This window comes from Camelus ferus, chromosome 5 (assembly GCF_009834535.1).
Source record: "Camelus ferus isolate YT-003-E chromosome 5, BCGSAC_Cfer_1.0, whole genome shotgun sequence".
Taxonomy (NCBI): domain Eukaryota; kingdom Metazoa; phylum Chordata; class Mammalia; order Artiodactyla; family Camelidae; genus Camelus; species Camelus ferus.
In genome coordinates, this window is record NC_045700.1 from 58,516,829 (window position 1) to 58,536,707 (window position 19,879).

At 37.0% G+C, this 19,879-nt stretch overlaps 1 protein-coding gene across 1 annotated transcript in view; it reads right to left on the reverse strand.

Annotated features, from left to right (window-relative positions):
* Window positions 1-19,879, reverse strand: part of COL5A2 (collagen type V alpha 2 chain) — a 127,898-nt gene that overhangs the window by 35,222 nt on the left and 72,797 nt on the right. The window contains 13 exon segments of the mRNA XM_032479901.1: window positions 306-404; window positions 2,796-2,849; window positions 3,960-4,004; window positions 6,184-6,237; window positions 6,641-6,685; window positions 7,607-7,660; window positions 8,628-8,681; window positions 11,607-11,660; window positions 12,763-12,809; window positions 13,212-13,293; window positions 14,269-14,313; window positions 15,921-15,998; window positions 17,364-17,474. Of these exon segments, the coding sequence (XP_032335792.1) occupies window positions 306-404; window positions 2,796-2,849; window positions 3,960-4,004; window positions 6,184-6,237; window positions 6,641-6,685; window positions 7,607-7,660; window positions 8,628-8,681; window positions 11,607-11,660; window positions 12,763-12,809; window positions 13,212-13,293; window positions 14,269-14,313; window positions 15,921-15,998; window positions 17,364-17,474 (822 nt within the window).

Below are 19,879 nucleotides of genomic sequence, written 5' to 3' on the forward strand. Positions count from 1 at the left end.
ATGTCTAGGGTGGTATTTAGATGTCCACCCATCTTCCAAAAGAAGGCAGAAAATTACAAAAAAAGAAAAAAGAAAAAGAAATCATACACCATTATATCATAAAAATCATTTTTATGACTAATTCCTTTTTCTAGAAAATAGATAAAATCTGCAGAGGAAAGGGATAAGGGAAATGTGGTTTGTTCACGTGTTATAAACACTCATTCAGAATTCAAAGAGAATGTATTCAAATAGATTGTCTTTGTTCTAATGTTATAAAACATGAACAGCTTTCAGTGATAGTTTTTAATATACTAGGAACTTACAGGAAGACCTTGAGAGCCCATGGGACCTGGTGGCCCAGTTTCACCTCTTTGGCCCTGAGGACCTTCAGGGCCTCGTGCCCCAGTGGGACCTGCTTCTCCCTAAAGGGGTACAAAGGAAATATTAATTCTAGAAAAATATAAATGTGGTGTGGTTCAAAGCTGATTGCTTATTTGGAGTTTCACATTTTACACTCAAACATTTAAAGGGGTCAAGAGCACAAAGAGGATTACAAGAGGGGTGTGCCTAACCTGGCTTAAGGAGTGGGCTCACTTTCCCAGTCCTCCGGGCATGACGATGCCCACAGCATTTAGGGCAGAGCAAAGTAGTCAAGGTCACCGGACAGCTACCCTTGTTTCAACCCAAGATAGGGGTCCAGACAGTAAATAAAAATACGTATGCCTGGTTAAGTTTTAATTCAGATACACAACAGGTTGGGAGGGTATAGCTCAGTGGTAGAGAACCTGCTTAGCATCTACGAGGTCTCGGGTTCAATCCCCAGTACCTCCATCATCATCAACAACAACAACAACAACAACAAACTGTCCTCCAGGTAAATAGCAAGTGATTTCAGTATAAGTCTGTCCCATACAATACGTGGAGCACAGTTACACTAAGAATGTATTCTTAATGACCTGAAATTCGAACTTAACTGGGTTTCTGTATTTTACCTAACATATTAGGTACCTAATATAAACCTAATCCTAGAGGGACTTGGACCTAGAATTTTAGGACTAAACCTCTTAAGCCTAGGGGGCTTATTAGCATTAATAAAAGATATAAAATTTCTATTGAGTCTCTATGACCCTCCACTAAAATACAAAGAGCTACATGTGAAAGTTTATTCTTCATTCGGAGAGCCAGAGACCACGGAAGGGTGCGGTATAGCAGAATTTGGGCGGAAAACAAACACTCAGGGTGGTGGTCTTTATGTTGGGGGCGGAGGCAGGACAGTGAAACGGTTTCTGAGAGAAGCTTTATTAAGCTGTTTTCAGGAGCCAAAGGCTAGCTAGAACAACCCAGGAGGAGAGGGGAGGATCCAGAGTGAACCACGGTATAAACTATGATCGCCAGCAAAATCTTAACCAGATACTGCAGTAGGGGCAGAAACCACTTCCTGCTCAGTCCTAGTCATAGGCATTGTGAGTATTCTTTCTTTAATTCTTCAGCCAGAGCTCAGTTTGGGGGTGGAGAGTCTCACAGAAAGAGGTAAGGGGTTTTGCATATTTTGATTAAGGTATATAGTGAGGTTGGGTTCTCCAAGGTCAGAGTCAGTGGCAGCAGACTCAGGACCTCAGGGAGCAGGTCAGATACAGAGGGGAACCAAAGAAGGTCCTACTTGGCTGAGTTCACAGTGAGCTCTCAATGAGAGAAGCGCTGGGTAGTGAACAGACTTAGGGCAGCATTTTAAAGCAGTCACATCCCTGTGGCACAGAATTTAAAGTCAGTATTAGAGAGCGCCTGAAGAATAACTTGACTTAACGACTCCCATATCTCAGGAGTATTTAAAAGGTCAACTACCGACTTTCTGTTTGTTTGTTTTGAAGTTCAAATCCAATTTGAGTACATGGACCTACATTGAGGGTATCTTCTGCCTCAGTCACTAAGCTAAAGGTTTGCATAGATTATCTCACTTAATCATCAACAAAATTCCATGAGAAAACAAGATTTAGAGGGGTGAGGTGACTGGCCACGCATTTTTGTACAGCAGAATCTTGTAAGCAAATCCTTTATTGAAGATGAAGGAAACTACTGCCAAAGAAAAACTGGGTGTGAGAATAATCAAATGTATTGTGTTGTTCAAAATTTGAAAGTAGTGTTCTGAATTTATTCACTAATTTGGCTAATCTAATCTTAATAACCTCCTACTATAATCCTTGAACTTATCATCCAAAGTATTGAGAGAAAGAACAAACTGTGCCTCACCACAAATGTAAATCATCCCAGCAGAATACTTTCATCCATTCCCACTGGAGAGCCAAACAGCCTCCCTGCTTGAGACTTTCATGATTGTGTAAATTGCGGGGTGGGGAGGGGAGGAAGGAGCAGGCTAGAAGTGAAGGCCGATACTGAGTGGGAGAACAGCCTTTTGACCACCTCCGATTCGTTTAAATGCTCTGTTGTTTGGAACATTCTGCTATTTATTACTACCAGGCACTGTATCCAAGAACAGAGTTCCAGTTCAGATTAAACTCTTAGTCCTTGCAGCTGTTAAAATTGTCTGGCATTAGAGTCCTAATGCAACAGATTCTCTGATATTACAATTGTATGATTGTAAGTAATCTTCTTTTAATTACTTGTTATATAGTAACATCATTTTTTCACTTTCTTCTTTTCTCCCTAGCATAATGGACATTGAGAATACTCTAGGCTCTTTCCTTAGGTAAGGGCAACTTCCACACTCTTCGATTAATGGAATGACATTCTTTACTTTGGGATTCATGTAATTCAGTAACTGATGTCACCAAGAGCTAAATATATTAACATCTTACCTTCATTCCAGGATTTCCTGGAAAACCAGCAGAGCCAGGTATCCCAAGAGGACCCTATTAAAACAAAACAGAAAAGTGATCAAACATGTACTTTAATCAATATGAAATTAAGTCATCTTTTATTGTTTGACCACATTCTGTATTTTGACACACAAGAATAATCCACTTAGTACTTTAAAAATCACAAAGATAATAATATAGTTTTATTATAAGAACCTTCCAACACTGATATAAAATAGTGCTAAAAAACATGTCCAGTGGTATTAATAGGATTTCCTAGATGTGGCCTATAAGATTAAGTCAGACACAAACCAATTTACAAATTGTTCCAAACAATTGCTTCTTGAGAGATTACTTTCTTTGTGTTAACCAAGTAATAAAGGTAATTTTTAGAAAGTTATGCATTGTACCAAAATCTAGGGCTTCACTTTGTAAAAATAATGCTTAAGAATCATCTGGCTATCTTACAGTGATTTTTTTTTTCTGGCTAATAAAAAGTGAATACGTGTCACTATATTACATTTGGAAAGGCATGAATAGAGTCTACACCATTGATTTAAAAGCTAGATTTAAAGGAAATGAGTGTAAGAGGAATTTCATTTTAGGTGACCCTGATTATTCTTTGAGGACTGTATTTTAATTCCATCAATTTTGCATTAATAAAAGCCCTTTTAAACAATATTTCTTTTTCCTCCTATAGGTTGTTTCCTTTTTGAGTAACAAGGGAGAAAATATCTTAAGGGCAAATAATTTCAAATCCGATTTACCCTCCCAGTATTTCCCTGCATTCATGGTGGCTTTCATCTAGCCATCCTATGGACCATGCTACATTCTTTTTATATACGCTTTCAAGACGGCTTAAAAGTTGTTCCTCTGTAAGTCTTTTTTGACGTCTTTGTCTCACTACTTGTGTAAGCACAGGTAGGTTCCCACATGTCAGGCGGCTTGCTCTATTATAGCAGGAGCAATAGCAGTATGCAACGATAGTAATTGATATAGCTCTCTTCTTTGAGAGGCGGATTTTCAAAGATAAGTACTGTGTGTTTATTGTCTTTTTATTCCAAGTGTCTGGGACACAGTAGGTGCTTTGTAAATGTTAATGAATGTACAAATGGAAGAATAAAGCAGTAAATGAACAAATGAATATGAAAGTAATATGCTCACCATTGGCCCAGGTTTTCCAGGCATGCCATGTGCACCTCGTTGTCCCTAATTAGGAGAAAAAGCAACAAGCCAGGATAAGATTGACTTTTCTACACTAATTGCTCACAATTCATTTATTTTATAAAAATTTCCATATTAAAGATTGGAGAATAAATATGAAGGTTAACTGACAACAACTTTAACTAGGTTAGGAGGCAATAAAAATACACATTTATACAACATGAGTAAGGTAGCAATAAACACGTCTATCTATATAGCAATAAGAAAGAAAAATCAAGATTGAAAATATAAAACAGATTAAAATGATTCTTTTCACTTGAATATATCACCTTCTATCAAAAGAGCTCAAAGACAATGAAATTTTGATCACCTTGGTCTTTGTAATAACCAGAGTAACTCAGAGACAGAAAGCACTCTTTATAAAACAAAACACTAAAGCACATGAGCTCACGCATGTGCACACACACACAAAGGAAACTAAATAGTATTGAAGGCTGTGGGTGTCACCCAGATCCCCTTTCAGCACAGAAATAATCATTCTGCCTCCTCTGGACAGCTCACGGTTGAAACCCTCCCCATAAACTGCTCTCAGCTGAAAAAAGCTGGCTCTTCCAAGGTGATGCCCTTCCCTGGTCAATGCAGTGGTACAAAGGATTAGCCCCCATTAGAAGCAAGTCTGAAGAGCCATCCTAGAGCCATCGTTTCCATGGAACTGAAGACTCGTGGAGACAGAGGTCTCCGCTGCAACTGTAACATAGTTTAATTTCTCCCTGTGACAAACCCTGCTTATTTTATAAATTTCTTCATAAGTGTATTCCTGAGAGTACTCCCTAAAAAGTTTCCTGCATACAAGTCTCTGCTTTGAGGCTGTTTCCTAGGAAAACTGACCCGTATACCATTTGTGCTGGAGGTAGTATGAGAAAGCAGGATCTAAAATGGAATTTTTAAGCTGGGTTCGTTACTGGCCAGTTGGTGACAGATGGTGTGTGGATTTCTCTTGGCATTCTGCAGTGATGACCATACACCAAACAAGCTACATGGCTCATACAACATGTTGAGGCAAGATCCAAGAAAGAATGTGTAGGACTAGGTCCTGAAGGTACTGGATGGAGAGGGACAGGATATAAAGTTGGAGAATTTTAATGATACAGAAGCACTCTCCCGTAACAACACATACTTAACACTCTGGGGATGGTGTTAACAGGGAATTGGTTCTTGGAAATTTGGCAAGAGCAATGGCCCACATTAAGTGAGGTAGAAATGGCACAACTGCCTTGGCAGATAGCAGAAGAAAGCACAGAAAAGTAGACTGGATATACTCTGTAAGGCTGCATAAGGCAACAGATAACTGTATTCTATAGTATCCTCTGCATTTCCAGAGGACATGCTGCTTATCAAAGTGATAAAGAATAGCTAGTGAGAGGGTCTCACTTCTCCTGAACCAAGGCCCTGACTTTGGTACCACCGAGAAGCTCCAGGGTGATTGTCTTCTGTGGGGTAAAAGCAGGGGGCGCTATAAACCTGGGACTCCTAATTCTAGTGGGGATGATAGGATATCAGAATAAAAGGGGACAGGTGGCAGTCCGTAACTGTCAAAGGAAAAGTGGGTGAGATGTAATGAGTTGCAAGTTTGAAATATCAGCTAGTACAGCCTGACCTTCAGGGAGCTGCGAAGAGAATTAATAGAATACGCTTCCCACCAAGGTTCAAGGTACACGGGCAAGAGTATTTCTCAACCTGTACAATTAAAATAAATCAGAGGGATTGGATCAGGAGATTCAAATCTTTAAAATGGTTTATTCATAGTACTCACCTTTTAGGATTGTGATGAACAAAAAACAAAGATGTTTAGAGGAATACTTGGCAAATAATAAGTGTTTGATAAATGTTACCTTTTATTATAATGCCATGACTATTCCAAAGTCTATAATTCTTCATGGACTATATTCCATGCTGCTAAATGTCTTTATTATTTTCTTAATTTCTGTATTAAAATAAGTAGGCAACAAACGTACTGTGAGATGTTAACATTAACAGAAGGCAGGTGAAGGGTACATGGGAACTCTCTAGACTATCTCTGGACATTTTCTGTAAACCTAAAATTATTGCAAAATAAAAAGTTAAAAATAATTAAAAAATTAAAAAGTAGGCAACCAGGACTGTTATTCTTACTTAAAAGGCCTATCAGTAAAGCATTTGAGAGAGTTGAAACACACATACGTACAGGAGCACCCTGTGGCCCAAGTCTCCCTCTCTCTCCTGGCATTCCTCTTGGACCCTGTAGATGAGAGAGAGAGAAAGTATCTCCTGAAACATCTTGTTTGAGTTCTAGGGTACTTTGATTATACTACTCAATCCAATTGAGATTCAATATAACTGGCACAAACAGATTTCACTTAACCTAGCTTTAATGGCCTAAATCCACAATAATCCTGATTTGATCCCTGGGTTACAGAAAAAGAATAAGGACATGCAACAGTTAAGAAAAACAATGTGATGCAGGAAGATTTTCCTATTTGAAGGGGGCAATTATTTTAGTGTCCTTGCCTTTCAGTTGATAATCAAGATTATTTCACCAGCTATCATATGTTCTCTATATTGTTTTATTTTTTCCCACTTAAACATTCTCTTAATATAATCAAAAAAGCAAAGACATGACAAAGAACTAAACTGATACGTACCATAGGACCCATGGCACCCATTGGACCAGTAGGGCCAGCTTCACCCTAAAGCAAAAAGGAAGCCACATTACAAAATGAGAAGCCTAGATTGATATTCATATCATTTTGTTCAATGTGTGTGTTACTATAAAGGCTTATTTTCAAAGTGAACATTTGTAAGACATACTTTCAATGAAGGACCTCAAAATTCTGTTATATCACCTTTTCTCAAAATGCAATGGAAATTTAGTTTCCTACAGAAATAAGTGTAAAATAAAATTGGGGATTTAAGCAAGATTGATGGAACCATCACACCTAGCCACATTAATTAGAATTAAAAAACTAATTATTTATTTATGTCTGATAATATTTTAGGCCAAGTAGAATTTTACAAAGCTAAAATTGACTGTAATAATCATTTAAAATCTCTTATAGGAAGCTTAGAAATGACAAATTTAAAGCCAAATGCTTTCCCACATATGTATTTTGTGGTACTTCCTCTGCACTGCCTGGATGTTCTCTCTCCCTCTAGAAACATAAGTAAATTGAGGGAAGAAACAATGGCCAAAAGGTCCTGGAATTAAAAGGATACTAAATAATGGGGCTAATGAACCATCTAACCTCTCAGATATTTTAAAGAAGAAAGAAGAGTGAATGTATTTTAGAGTATATTCACTCTTCTAAAAAAGAGAATGTATTTTATTTTTGACTCCACTGTGCCATCTGCATATAAAGACAACACCATCTGACACTTGTGGAAACCCAGTGCCATGGTGGCTATTCTTAGTGGCAAAGTTAGGTCATGTCATGCATCTTGCTGAATCTTCTGCCACTTATCTATGAAAAATTACATTTATCTACTTAACTATTCATTTCTAAAAACTCCTCTTTCCTTCAGAATTATTCAAGGTGGTTCTGAAAAAATTTGACACTTGAAGCAGAACTGAAATGCTATAGTGAGGCTGTATTGCAATATTATACAATTACCTTGGAACCAGGTGCTCCAACTTCACCTTTAGGGCCCTCAAGACCTTTGTGTCCCTGGAAGAAAAATGTAAATTTGTATCTCACTGCTCTTTTGATTCTTAGACATGTAAAAGAAGAGCCAAAAATAAGCTCACAGAAAGTGTCTTACGAAAACGGATCTCAAATTTAAAGTTACTCAAAATGTTTCAAAATTCTCAATCTTTTTTAAAAGTCTATTCAAAGAAAATTAAAGTAGGGTTTCCCTCTTTAAATAACATTTTCAATTCGCAACGTTCTCACCTTTTAAATTTTTGTGACTTTGTAGAAATTTAATTTAGAGTTACAGATAAAAAAAAAAACCATATGGCAGCCTTAGAGAAAACAGTTATAGAGTTTATATAGTTATAAAATATGGTTTACATCCAGGAGTAATGTTCAAAATATTTAATAACTAGTACAGCAGTAAGCATTCTAATTGTCAGCTAAAGCACTCAAAACAGAGGCCAGCCAGTATGCACTGAGTGAATAGCAATCATGTTTTCAGATAGACAGATAGATACGTAATTTCCATATACGTACATAACACATAATTGTTACATATTAATTGTCTTGCGTTATACAGAGAGAGGCATTCCGCAGCCTTCCAAGTCTGAGTTGGCGAGGCCCCTCCGGGGATCTACTGCACTCTCTGGGGTCAAGTCACTTATTCCACTACGTAGTAATTGCCTGTTTTCTTAACTGTAGCTCATTAGCCTGAAGCTGAAAGCCAGGGACATTTGTCATTTATCACTGTTTTCTCTTTTATAGCACTGTATTCAGTACTTCGTGAGAACTCAAAATATATTTGTTTATAGAATCAAATGAAATTCAAAGGAAATGTAAAAAAGCCTTGTGATTTTGGTGAACACAGATAATTTCTGCAACCACAGCCAGTTACGGACAATTGACAAATGGAATTGTAAAGATTTTGAAGGTAATGCTCCCCAGACCCTCTACTCAAGAAGCCATAGTACCTGAAAGGATTACAAAGGATTGAACTTACTCGGTGACCCTTCAGGCCTGGAAGACCAGGAGCCCCAGGAAATCCTCGAGCTCCCTGTGGTGGGAGAGGGGGAGCAGATAAAGCATTTCAGAGTCATTAATAACAGTAGGAAGTGTCTTAATACAGTTCTCCCCCCCCCCACATATATCTGGTACATAGTTTTTCACCAACAAACCTAAGAAGAAAAAGGAGCAGTATATTTTTATCTGTCAAAATACATCTAGGTGATCAAAAATTAGCAAGGGAAACACATTATTAGAAATGGAAACATGTCTTACACAGAGACATGGATTAATGCCAGGTATTGATCTGATGACATTTTCAAATGTTCAAATGATATCACCTTATTGTAATTAAGAAAAAACTATAAGAAAATAAGCCTGAAGCAACATGCTCAGTGTCTGAATCAAGTAGGTCAAAGTACAGGGCAAAAAAATCAGGAGAACTCAAGGAAAACTATGCATTCCTTCCTTTATAGTGTGTTTTATTTTTGGTAGAAGAATAAATGCATTTGTGGCAAACCAGTATGTCTTATTTTCTCTGAACTTCTAAATATTAGCAGCAGAATATGATTAGACAGATTATATTAAAATGTGATCAGAAATTATTTTAAACTAAAATGTTCAAGAGAAGCTTGTGGATTTGTGATTGTTTGAAAAACCGAGTAAATGAAATAGGCAACAGAAAGGAAAGTCAAGTAATATGAAGAGAATGGGCTGGTTCCTTGCATCAATAATTTCTTAATTTCTGCTAATTCTATGCATCCTTCCCCTAAGCATAGCAAATAAAAAACAATAGAAATCAAACACAAATGGCACAACTATTTTGAAAAGATGCTTGAAACTTTTCCCTCATACTCTCTCAGAATAGATAAGGACGCAACGACTTGATTATTCACTTATTTTCACTGCCTACATTAATTAGGTTTTAACTGAATGCTATTACCACTGCTACCTGTAGATCAAGCACCTTGATAGCACAGATTGATGCTATCAGTTATCAGTTATTACCAATTACTATTATTAATCTGCATATCCCTGGCACTTAGCCTTATGCCTTCTTAGTGGGCAATGAAAAAGCATTGAATAAACAACAGAATGAAGAAATGGCTTAACATTCATCATCTTCATATTCTAGACACTCACGGTGCTCTTCCTAAATCTTTCTTAATGAACTTCTCTGGTTCCAGCATAATTTTACAGAAATGGCAAAATCCTTCTGTTCTATATTATCATAGCCTTTATTTACTGTTAATCCCATGAATGAATAAATAACTCAATAAATGAACTCTGTAGGATAAAAGCAAAGCGGTAACTCCTCTGTGATCTCTTGCATGGAAAATGTTTCAGTGGTGTTTTGTGGGGGGTTATCACAGGAAGGGCACATCAAACCATGCCCTCTGAACAAATAAAGTTCCACTAATTCTTCTGTTTACACAGCCCTCCCTAGGAATTCATTCACTTCAAAAACTCCTTTTACTGTGTTTCCACTGGAATGCTTCCCTTTACTGAGATTCGCCTTCCCTCCATACTGAGCAGAAACTCAGTACACATTCATCTAAGCCTATAGGGGAATTACTGAGCTATGTTATTTCAAATAATTAGTTAACTTTTGAGTTGTTGTGGTCTGTACAGGAATTCTTCTGTGATTACGTATCTCTAATATAACAAGAAAATAAACCAGATGTACTAGTGCTCATAAAATTTTTTTTATTCCGCTGAACTAAGACTGTCATCACACCCCAATCACACGTCGTTACACTGCCCTCGCAGAGTGCATCTGTGACACGCCAGTGGGGCGCGTTTCCTCCCCATGGAGGGCCCGAGCCATATGTGCAAGACTGCAGTGGGGGCGGAGGTTCAAGCCTTAACTGGTTGACGTGGACATCTGTGCTAATGACTAAACCACATGTCTTTGTCTGTGTTGACTTTTCAGGCTGGTGGGGGAGGAAAGGATAGAAAGAGAAAAAGCAGGGAGCTGGGGAACTGGTTTTGTGTTTGAAACTAAATAATCCTCAGAGCCCTGTAAAGTCTCTTAAAAGATCAGCATTTATTTGTCTAAAAAAATCCCTGCATTGAGCCTCATCAATTTTCAGAAAGTAAATGGAGAATAATTCATTACGTTGGATGTATTGAGTGGTATTGAGTGATATGGAGGAAATTATGGGATATATAGTAAGTAGGAGGCTGAATCCGTTTAGGGGATGTTGGACAAGGAGAAAGTTTAAGAGAGGGAATGTTACAGTGTTTTTGCTCGCTTCTTATTTTCTAATTTTCCCCATTGCCTGGGGGGAGCCTATCAAAGAGTGAAAAGAGAAAGGTGGGTTCTGAGTGTGGCCAAGTGACCCAGGTCTTGAATTCTGGTGGAGCTGGTTGCTAGGGACCTCTTGCTGTAGTGAGCCAAGGGGGAAGAAAATAGCTGGATCAGGAGAGCTGGCGATCAGTGCATCTTGTCATGAGATTCTGGGGCCCAGAGCCTCAATCAAGAATTTCAGTCAACAATAGCATTTGGGGAGCAGCCAAAGAAGCATCCTGCCCACAATTTATTATTTCTAGCATATAAAAAATAAATCAATAAAACTCTCTTTCAAGCTGTTGTTTTCAACATGGGGATAATACAAATTTTAAAAACTAAAATGATTTTTAAGAAGATAAACAGGGTTGAGATGTCGTGAAATGTACATAAGTCAGGCTCATGATTTATCTGAAAATGTGATACTCAGTTTGGGGAGAATCCTTGTCAGGTTATGATATAATTCTCTGGCCCTAGGAGGGCCATTCATAACTTCCTAATATAAAGCAGGGAATTGGAATTGTATTATCACTGTGGCAAAATGTCCTGTTTCACAATGACAGAAGGAACATATCTTGGTGATAGTGTCTAATGCAAATGTAGACAATGAATTGCGAGGTAATTTTAAGTGTTCTTTATTTTCTGAGGTTTATTATTATACTGTTGTATTGATAAGTATAAACTTACCGGAGATCCTGCAAATCCCACTTCACCAGGATTTCCATTTCTACCAGGCTCACCCTTTATGGAAAAACAAACAAACAAAAAAGGTGGAGGGAGGCAAAGAGGGATTAAAATGTTCTCTTCTGAGACTAGATGACAAATCAATTGCAGATCAAAAGCCTCCTTTAGAAAGCTCGCACTCAATGCTCTAAGCAATGTACAAACACTGAGCTCTATTCCTGATGGTGATCCATTCTAGTAAGTCAGTTTGTAGAGGTTTCATTCATTTATCAGAAGAAGAAACAAATACAAAATTATACTGGTCCGACCTAGCTCACCATATTATGAACATTAAAATTTACCCACATACACGTACACACATGCTATGAAGTTCTATACCAACATGTGACATTAAATTAAAGTGTTTCTTAAAGTCATATTTACCATTTCTCTCTTGTGATAAAAATACAATTAAGAACTACCAGAGATATTTTCTTTATGGCCAAATTCATTGTAACCCACTTAAATAAATCTGATGACACACAAAAAGAAGTGTTTTCCTGGTTTAATATCACACAAAAATTGATGGCCTACCCATGTTGTTATCTTCAACTTTGGTACAACTAAGAAAACAATCCAGAAAAGCCAATCTGCTGTTCTTTGATCACCCTGTTCTTTGATCGCATGTTCTTAATGTTACAATCGGAAGGTGAGTCTTAAGTTTAATTAAAAATTCAATTGAAGAAATGACTTTTTGAGCATTGGAGAACAAGACTGACACTATTCTGCTACCACATTTTAAAAAGTCATTTAATGAACCTCTCATAATGATGTATTGCAATCAGAGCGATGTATTTCTCCTTATGATCGCATCAAAGGTTCTACCAGCAAAGGTTGTAGCTGCTGTGGCAACCATTCTGGTATCTCATGGAGAAATCACAATGGAAAACCTGAAGAATGCAGGCAAAGAGGCAGAACCTAATAATCTAATACCATCAAAATTAAGAGCACTTTGAGATTTTGTAAAATTCCATTCTGAGTTCTCCAGTTTTGGCTGATTTTAATGATTTAAACTTGGGGGAAGTGAAATGGAAACCCATGAGTAATATTCATGTTAACACTGTAGCTCCTTCTTAGCCACTTTAAAAATTTCAAAGCAAAATGAAGAAAGGCAGCTTACATCTTCACCAGGTTTTCCAGGAGGGCCCTCTGGTCCACGGGCACCAACTTGGACCCTAATAGCAAAATGAAACAAAACAAAAGGAAAAAAAGAATATTTACTTACACTTACTCGTACCTATCAATGACACAATCCAAAATATTGTTGAGATAAATGAAAAACTATCAGAGAAAATAACTTGATTAATATTCTGAATTTTATGTTGTATCCTTCAGATTATGTGCTCGACAGGAAAAGAGTTTTAATTTCACAAATGCAAATAGCTCAGCACTTTCTGCTGATCTCTTCCGGAGCCTCTATGTCAATTCTCTGCCATAAGAAACATAGCGCTTAAGCAAAGTTCACAACATAGGGTTCCTGAACTAGACTGGAATTTCTTGCCACATTAGGAAAGAGCCGGTATAATAAATAACTCAAGACATCATTATAATGGTGGACCCGTATTTAACTGGGTCTTCATGCTTACTTGACATTTACCATTGGTCCAGGTTCACCAGGTTCACCAGGAGGTCCTGCAGGGCCAACACCACCCTAAAATTGAGAATACATATTGTATTTAAAAAGAAAGAAAGAAAGAAAGAAAAATGCAATACAAAATCCTATATTCTCTGCAGTTTAGTCCAATTGTTCAAAATGCTGGCTTTACCACACTCCAGCTGTGTGACTTTGGGTGAGTCACAGAATCTCTTTATACCTCACTTCCTAATCTGTGCAATGAGAATGATATGGTGTCTACTTCATTAGGCAACTATAGCTCTTGAGATAACTAACACACGCTGAGGACAGAATAGTGCTGGCACAGAGTGAGCGTCCCACAACAGTAGTTATCACTGCCATCGTGATCATCATCTTCATCAACAACCACACTTCCTAATCACGGTGGCAGTGATAGAAAGTAGCTTGAAGTAAAACTCCACAAAAGACAGTGAAAATATGGTATCTTTATCTTTGAGCTAAGAATTATCTTCTTCCCCTTTTTTGAAAAATGACTTCCTACTGCCTGTCAAATCGCTACAAAAAATTAAAATAGCATTACAGCACGATTTTATTGGCATTTGATAGGCTACAGAAGTAAAGTACAGTATTATATTCTTTCTAAAGATTCCACGGAGTGATCATCTTGCCTGTTATTGCTAATAATTCCACTTGGCAATGTTCTTCTATGAGCTCATTTCATAGCCTCAGAGTTGGCATGTAACTAATTATGAGAATTTTCATCATGGCATGAGATAATGATCTGTTACTTCAGAAGCACAGGCACATAAAAATTCTTTACATTGGAGGTCAATCACCAGATGCTAAAACTTTGGCACCACGAAGAATCTTTGAAAAATAGACTTGCATGTATTTCTAAGTGAGTGAAAATTAATTGAATACAGCCCACTCAAAGTGAGCATTACAATACACAATTTAAAGGCCAGTCAAAAGCAGTAATGACACAGAGATCGTAATTATATATTTTTCTTTTTTGCTACAGTATATCATTTAACTATAAAAAAGACTTACCTGCTGTCCTTGTAAACCTTGAGGCCCCCTTGGGCCAACAGGACCCTTAAAAACAAATGAGAAGAAAAGTTGCATAGTGTTCATGACAATTTCAAAAATGTCGACTCAGCTTTCGAATCTAGAGAAGTGAAGCTTTGACAGGGGAGGGTGATGACGTTCTCCTGTACTCATCTGGAATACAGCTAGGTTCAAAAAGATTAAAGTCTGGACAGCATTTGGGATGATTTTATACACACCCTCAATGTCATAAAAGGAAATAAAGAGCATGTCTGTACACACCCAATGTCTTTGGGATGAGAACACTTGCATGCTTAAGGGTGGTTCTGTTGCAGCAGAACATTCGACAAAGAAAATTCTTGGCAGGCATAGAGTCATTATCAAATCGTCTATTTAATTCTTGAGCCTCACAGTAGATAACTCTTGTAACTTAAATGAGCAAGTTGAACGAAAGGCTTATGAAAATATCAACAATAATGATGAGATTTTTTAAATGCAAGTTTAAAATGATCTGGGGCACTGAGTTTTCTGGGTTCCTTCTTTCTTTCATACATACATTTAAAGTATCCACACAGGCTTTCCCTATTTGCACATGAAATGATTACAACTGAGGCATAACAAGGGAAGAAAAGGAAAATGCAATTTAATAAATTGTTAATAAATGTCTATGTAATTTTTTAAATGTCACCTTTTAAAAAGTGAAAGCAATTAAATCAAAATCTAGTTTGTTCTTACAGCAAAATCTTAAATTTTTGTTTTGGATCAATCAGATTTTTAGCTAGTAAGAAAATAAAAGCGTTATTTAAAAAATAAACACATATGTAATTTGAACTTCAAATGGTTTTAAAACTCTTATTTTAGAAAAATATCCCAAGATAATCACTGAATGAGATCAAACTGCTAATGACTTAACATACATACAAGCAATGTTTAAGTTGCTTGAAATGCTGGCCCCAGGGATGGGTAGAAGGGGTGTTTATCTATGCAGTCTGACTTTACACTCCTTATTGTCTGAAATTCCATTAATCTGGGTTGCCTCTGAATTATGTTATGAGTGAAAAAGCATGGGAGAATTGGTTTGAAAAGTTCATTCATTCAATGAAATTGCATTGCTCCAAATACCCAGGTTAAGGTACTTGCCCAGAGAAAATGGGAATCTTTCTGGCTGTTGAAGAAATTCAAAAGAGGATGGGAATGGCCAAGTGAATAAATCTTAGAGTTGTTGGCACAGGCAGCCAGAGTATTAAGATAAGTAGGAAATAATAAAAATTAAAGTGGCAAAACCTCTCATTTCAAAACTTTGTCAAATAACTTTTGACACTACCATAAAACAGGTTTTTTTTTAAAATTTATGTTTAAAAAGTACAGCTTTTGTTGTGGTGGTTTTAAAATTCTTTATTTTCTTTAAATATTAAGTGAAATATACACAGACATCTCTTTATTGATGCAGACAAATACTTTGTATAGTTACAAATGGAACACTGTTGGGTTTTTTAAGTGTTACACAGCAGAGTTTGATAAATAAATTGAATGAATGAAGGGATGGATGGATATGTTTCAGAAGACACATATTATGTCTTAATTAGCCAGCTCAAACCTCTCTGCATCATGGTTTTTCCACAAGTACTTTGATTATCAGTAAAACTTGCACTTACCACAGAGCCAGGCATTAATCCTATTTGACTCCCAAGTCCAGATTTTTCATCCAACCCAGCCATCTGAGCTGAAAACGGCTGTAAAAGCAATGTGTTGACATTATTTCCCCAGGAAAAGACCTATCTCAACATATTTTTTAAATTGAGAAACGGACATTCTCTGGGATTCCTAAAGAATGGCTCTTCTGAGAATCATTTTAAACTTTTGACTTTAAAGCAAGGAAAAAGATTCAAGACGGTTTTCATTGTGTGTGTTTTTGATTGAACAATATTCCTCAGGGTATTTTATTACTGTTGCTGTTTTCAGGGTAACTGCTGCAAACGGGCCAAATGTCTGATACTTGACAAAAGCATGGATTATCCTGATAAGTATTTAGCCAGTCTAATCGATTTCAGGTTCAAATTTCTTTATCTGATTTCCTGCCATGGTTAGAGCATGCCAAACATCTGAACAAAACCTAAAAGTGCCTTTAAACATTTGTCCCAAAGATTCCAGATTCCACTTCAGACGATTTTTACTTAAATGGTATTCTTCTTTCTTTGTTCATGGCCAGTAAACTTTAAACTGCATCTATTGAAGTTGGTTAAAATTTTACAGTCTTCTAATGAATCCCTGAATGTTCTAAAATTGGCAAAAGGTTTTACATATTCTCTTTCACATCTAAAAAACTCTGGTAACCCAACTGACCAAAATTGTCCATATACATTCCAAATGTTCTATTAATTTCCAGATTTTAGTGGGTAAAGAGTATGTGTGTTGTTTTAAAAATAAATTGGCAATTCCTTCTACAATCAGTTGAAAATCAAATGTATAAGCTGTAAAACAAAAATCCTATTTCAGGATTCCACATGTTCCCTTGTCGTGGATACAATCTACTCATAAATCCCCTACGTCTGCCACTAACAATTCAAAGAGGCAGGTAGAGAAAGACATTTTGTTTTATTTTACTTCTGGCAGGAAACTAATTTTCAGGGAATAAACAGAGAGCATTTTAAATGTCAACTCAGTGGCCCTTTCATATACATCATCATGGATGTGTCATCCTCCGCTGGTGTGGAGGACAAGACACGGATTTTGTTAGCATTCTGAGCCTAGAGGACAGAGAAGGATAAAGACATATTTCTCTTTTCAATTCATAGTAGAAACAAATGTTAGTGGTCCTTTAGAATCAACAGAAAGAACAAAATTCCAGCATCCAGAATTGACATCGAGAAATACAAATAATTTGAAGCAACACTTTTTAAAAAATGCTAACTTTGACTTTTCCAACAATTTTCTGTGGATTTCTTAGTTTTATTGTTATTCATAGCAGCATTGCATTCACATAGCTGCTCTTACAGTCAAGGGTCAACATCTGAACTAACACAATTTAAAATCATAACAATCAATCAAAAACTTAACATTTTATCTAAATATGACATTGAACAATGCACACAACTCACCCTGCTCATGCCATCGGGTCCTGGGTGAGATGGATGTCCAGGAGGTCCTGGGGGACCCGGCTGACCAGGAACACCTGGTTCTCCATCGATTCCCTGAGGACCACGAGGACCCTGGAAAAATAAGCCAGTAAAAATTAGCACCCACTGCCAAATATGTACTTAGAAGAAAGAAAAAGCACAGACTTCTTGATGGAGACTAAGTGTTCATTATTTTAAAAATGAATAGCCATAATCTATGATTCCAACTCTATGACATTCTGATAAAGGCAAAACTATCAAGACAGTAAAAAGATTGATGGTTGCCAGAGGTTCAGGTTGGGGTGGGGATGAATAGACAGAGCACAGAAGATTTTTAGGGCAGTGAAAATACCCTCATGGTAAAATAGTAGATACAGGTCATTATACACTTGCTCAAACCCATAGAATGTACAACCCCAAGAGGGAAGGGAACCCTAAGGTAAGCTATGGACTCTGATGGAGGATGTTGATAATGGGGAAGGCTATGCATGTACAGGGGTAGAGGGTATATGAGAACTCTATATTTTACTCTTAATTTTGATGTGAACCTAAAACTTCCCTTTAAAAAGTAAATCTTAAAAAAATAGCAGTCCAGCCACCAACAGTAATTTAATCAGCTCTGCCAACACCGTGGATTTCAGTACTGGTCACAGCCCCCACCACTGGGACATGGTATACTGTGGGTAAGAATGTTATTCTTGATGTGTTAAATCCTCGGTAATCAGCCTTCTTGTAATAATTATAAGATTATATTCTGTTCATCAGTATTCTAGAATAAGCTTCCTTATTTGGTTGAGTTTTGCTGTTCAAGGGTATTTGATCAACAATTTTTAAATTCACTTGTCTGGCTTAGATTAACTATGTATGTGCCTGCTTAACCTCCCACTTTAAAAAAAAAAAATGTGAAGGATCCTTGATTGGGTTCTTTTTTTCATCTTGCTAATTTTTTAATGCTTCACATAGTCCCTGGCTCAGAGTAGACACCTGGTATATGCTTATTGCATTTTCACATTTCAGTCCTCTTCTCTAGTACTTCAAGTCTGGCACCCTTATTTTCCTTACCACTCCCAAAGGTAGACTAGACCAATGAGACGCAGAGGGAAAGGCGTAGGGACTCAGTCAAGTCTAGTTCTCAGGGAAGTGAGCAATGAGCTGTGGCTGCCAAACTCCACCCTCCTCCTAACCCACATTCTGAAGGCGGCTTGGGGAACAGCCACGTCCCCGGTCCTGGAAATGCTCCGTCCCCTAACCTCATCATTCCCACAAGTCTTGTTAAGTACTTTCTGGCTTTTTAGCCCTGGAGGTTCTTAACAGACTTTAAAAGGAAAGAAAGGACCAGAGAATTCAAAACTCAACATAATTTTACTAATTAGAAGCAGGGATCAAGAAAAATACGCTAAGTGAGTGTAATAGTCAAAGAAGCTTCAACGAAGTCAAAGAGTGGCCTAGGAAACGCAGTAGTCTGACCTACTCACAAAGCCTTGTGTGGAAAACTCTTAATGTGTTTTTAAAGTGTGAAATTGCTAATTGATAACCAGATATTTTTAATACAAAAAATGAGCTAAAATATTCTCTCTGCTCTCAAAGAGACTTCCAAAAACAAAACCAAAAACCTACATTTAGTGTCAGTGGGAACAGAGAGAAGTTTGGGTAATATTAATCCTCAAAAGCTCATGTCCTTTCTCCAGCCTTCTATGATTAATAATCATGTTTCAAGTGCCCACTTTTTCATCAACTTCCTGATGCAGTCTGTACCTCCATGGTATCTCCTCTAAATAGCCTACATGATTTACTTTTATACAAATTGAGATTAAAATTAATAAAAACTTGTGAAAATTATCCAAAATTAAATGAACATAATAAGCAAGATTACAAGTGAAAATAAGAAAAATATTATAATACATGCACGTTTTTGCTGATAAATATTTTAAACAAAAATTATAACTTTAGAATAAATTAAAATATATTTTTCATATTTCCAAGTGAGCTGAATCACCTAAATTTTATATTAACATAAGTGTTCTATTTATTATCATTCCCTTCCATGCCCCAGGATACTCCAGGATCTCAGGCAGCAATCTACAATAAAAAGTACTTGTAGATTGCCACTAGGTGGCGACCTTTAAACATTCACAAGCAGAAAGGAATAATAATAACCCCCAAACTGTCAAGAACTTTATTCACTGATGGTTAGTAATATCACACACACACACACATTATGAAAAGTTAGATTTGGTAAGAACTGGTATATCTGGTATATTCCCATTTTACAGATGAGGAAACAGACCTAGAGAGGTTAAGTGTCATGTGCAATTAGAACTCAGCACACCATTGCCTGACCATCTCCTGACAGGTTGCTAGTCTGTCACTCTGAAATTACCAGAGCAATACACTTAAAACTAAGGATGTGATGAGAGACAGTCATGATGCTCATTGGCTAGTAGTGAGGGCTTCATGAGGGTATCTCTATAGCAGCAGTTCTCAGTCTTATGCAATAT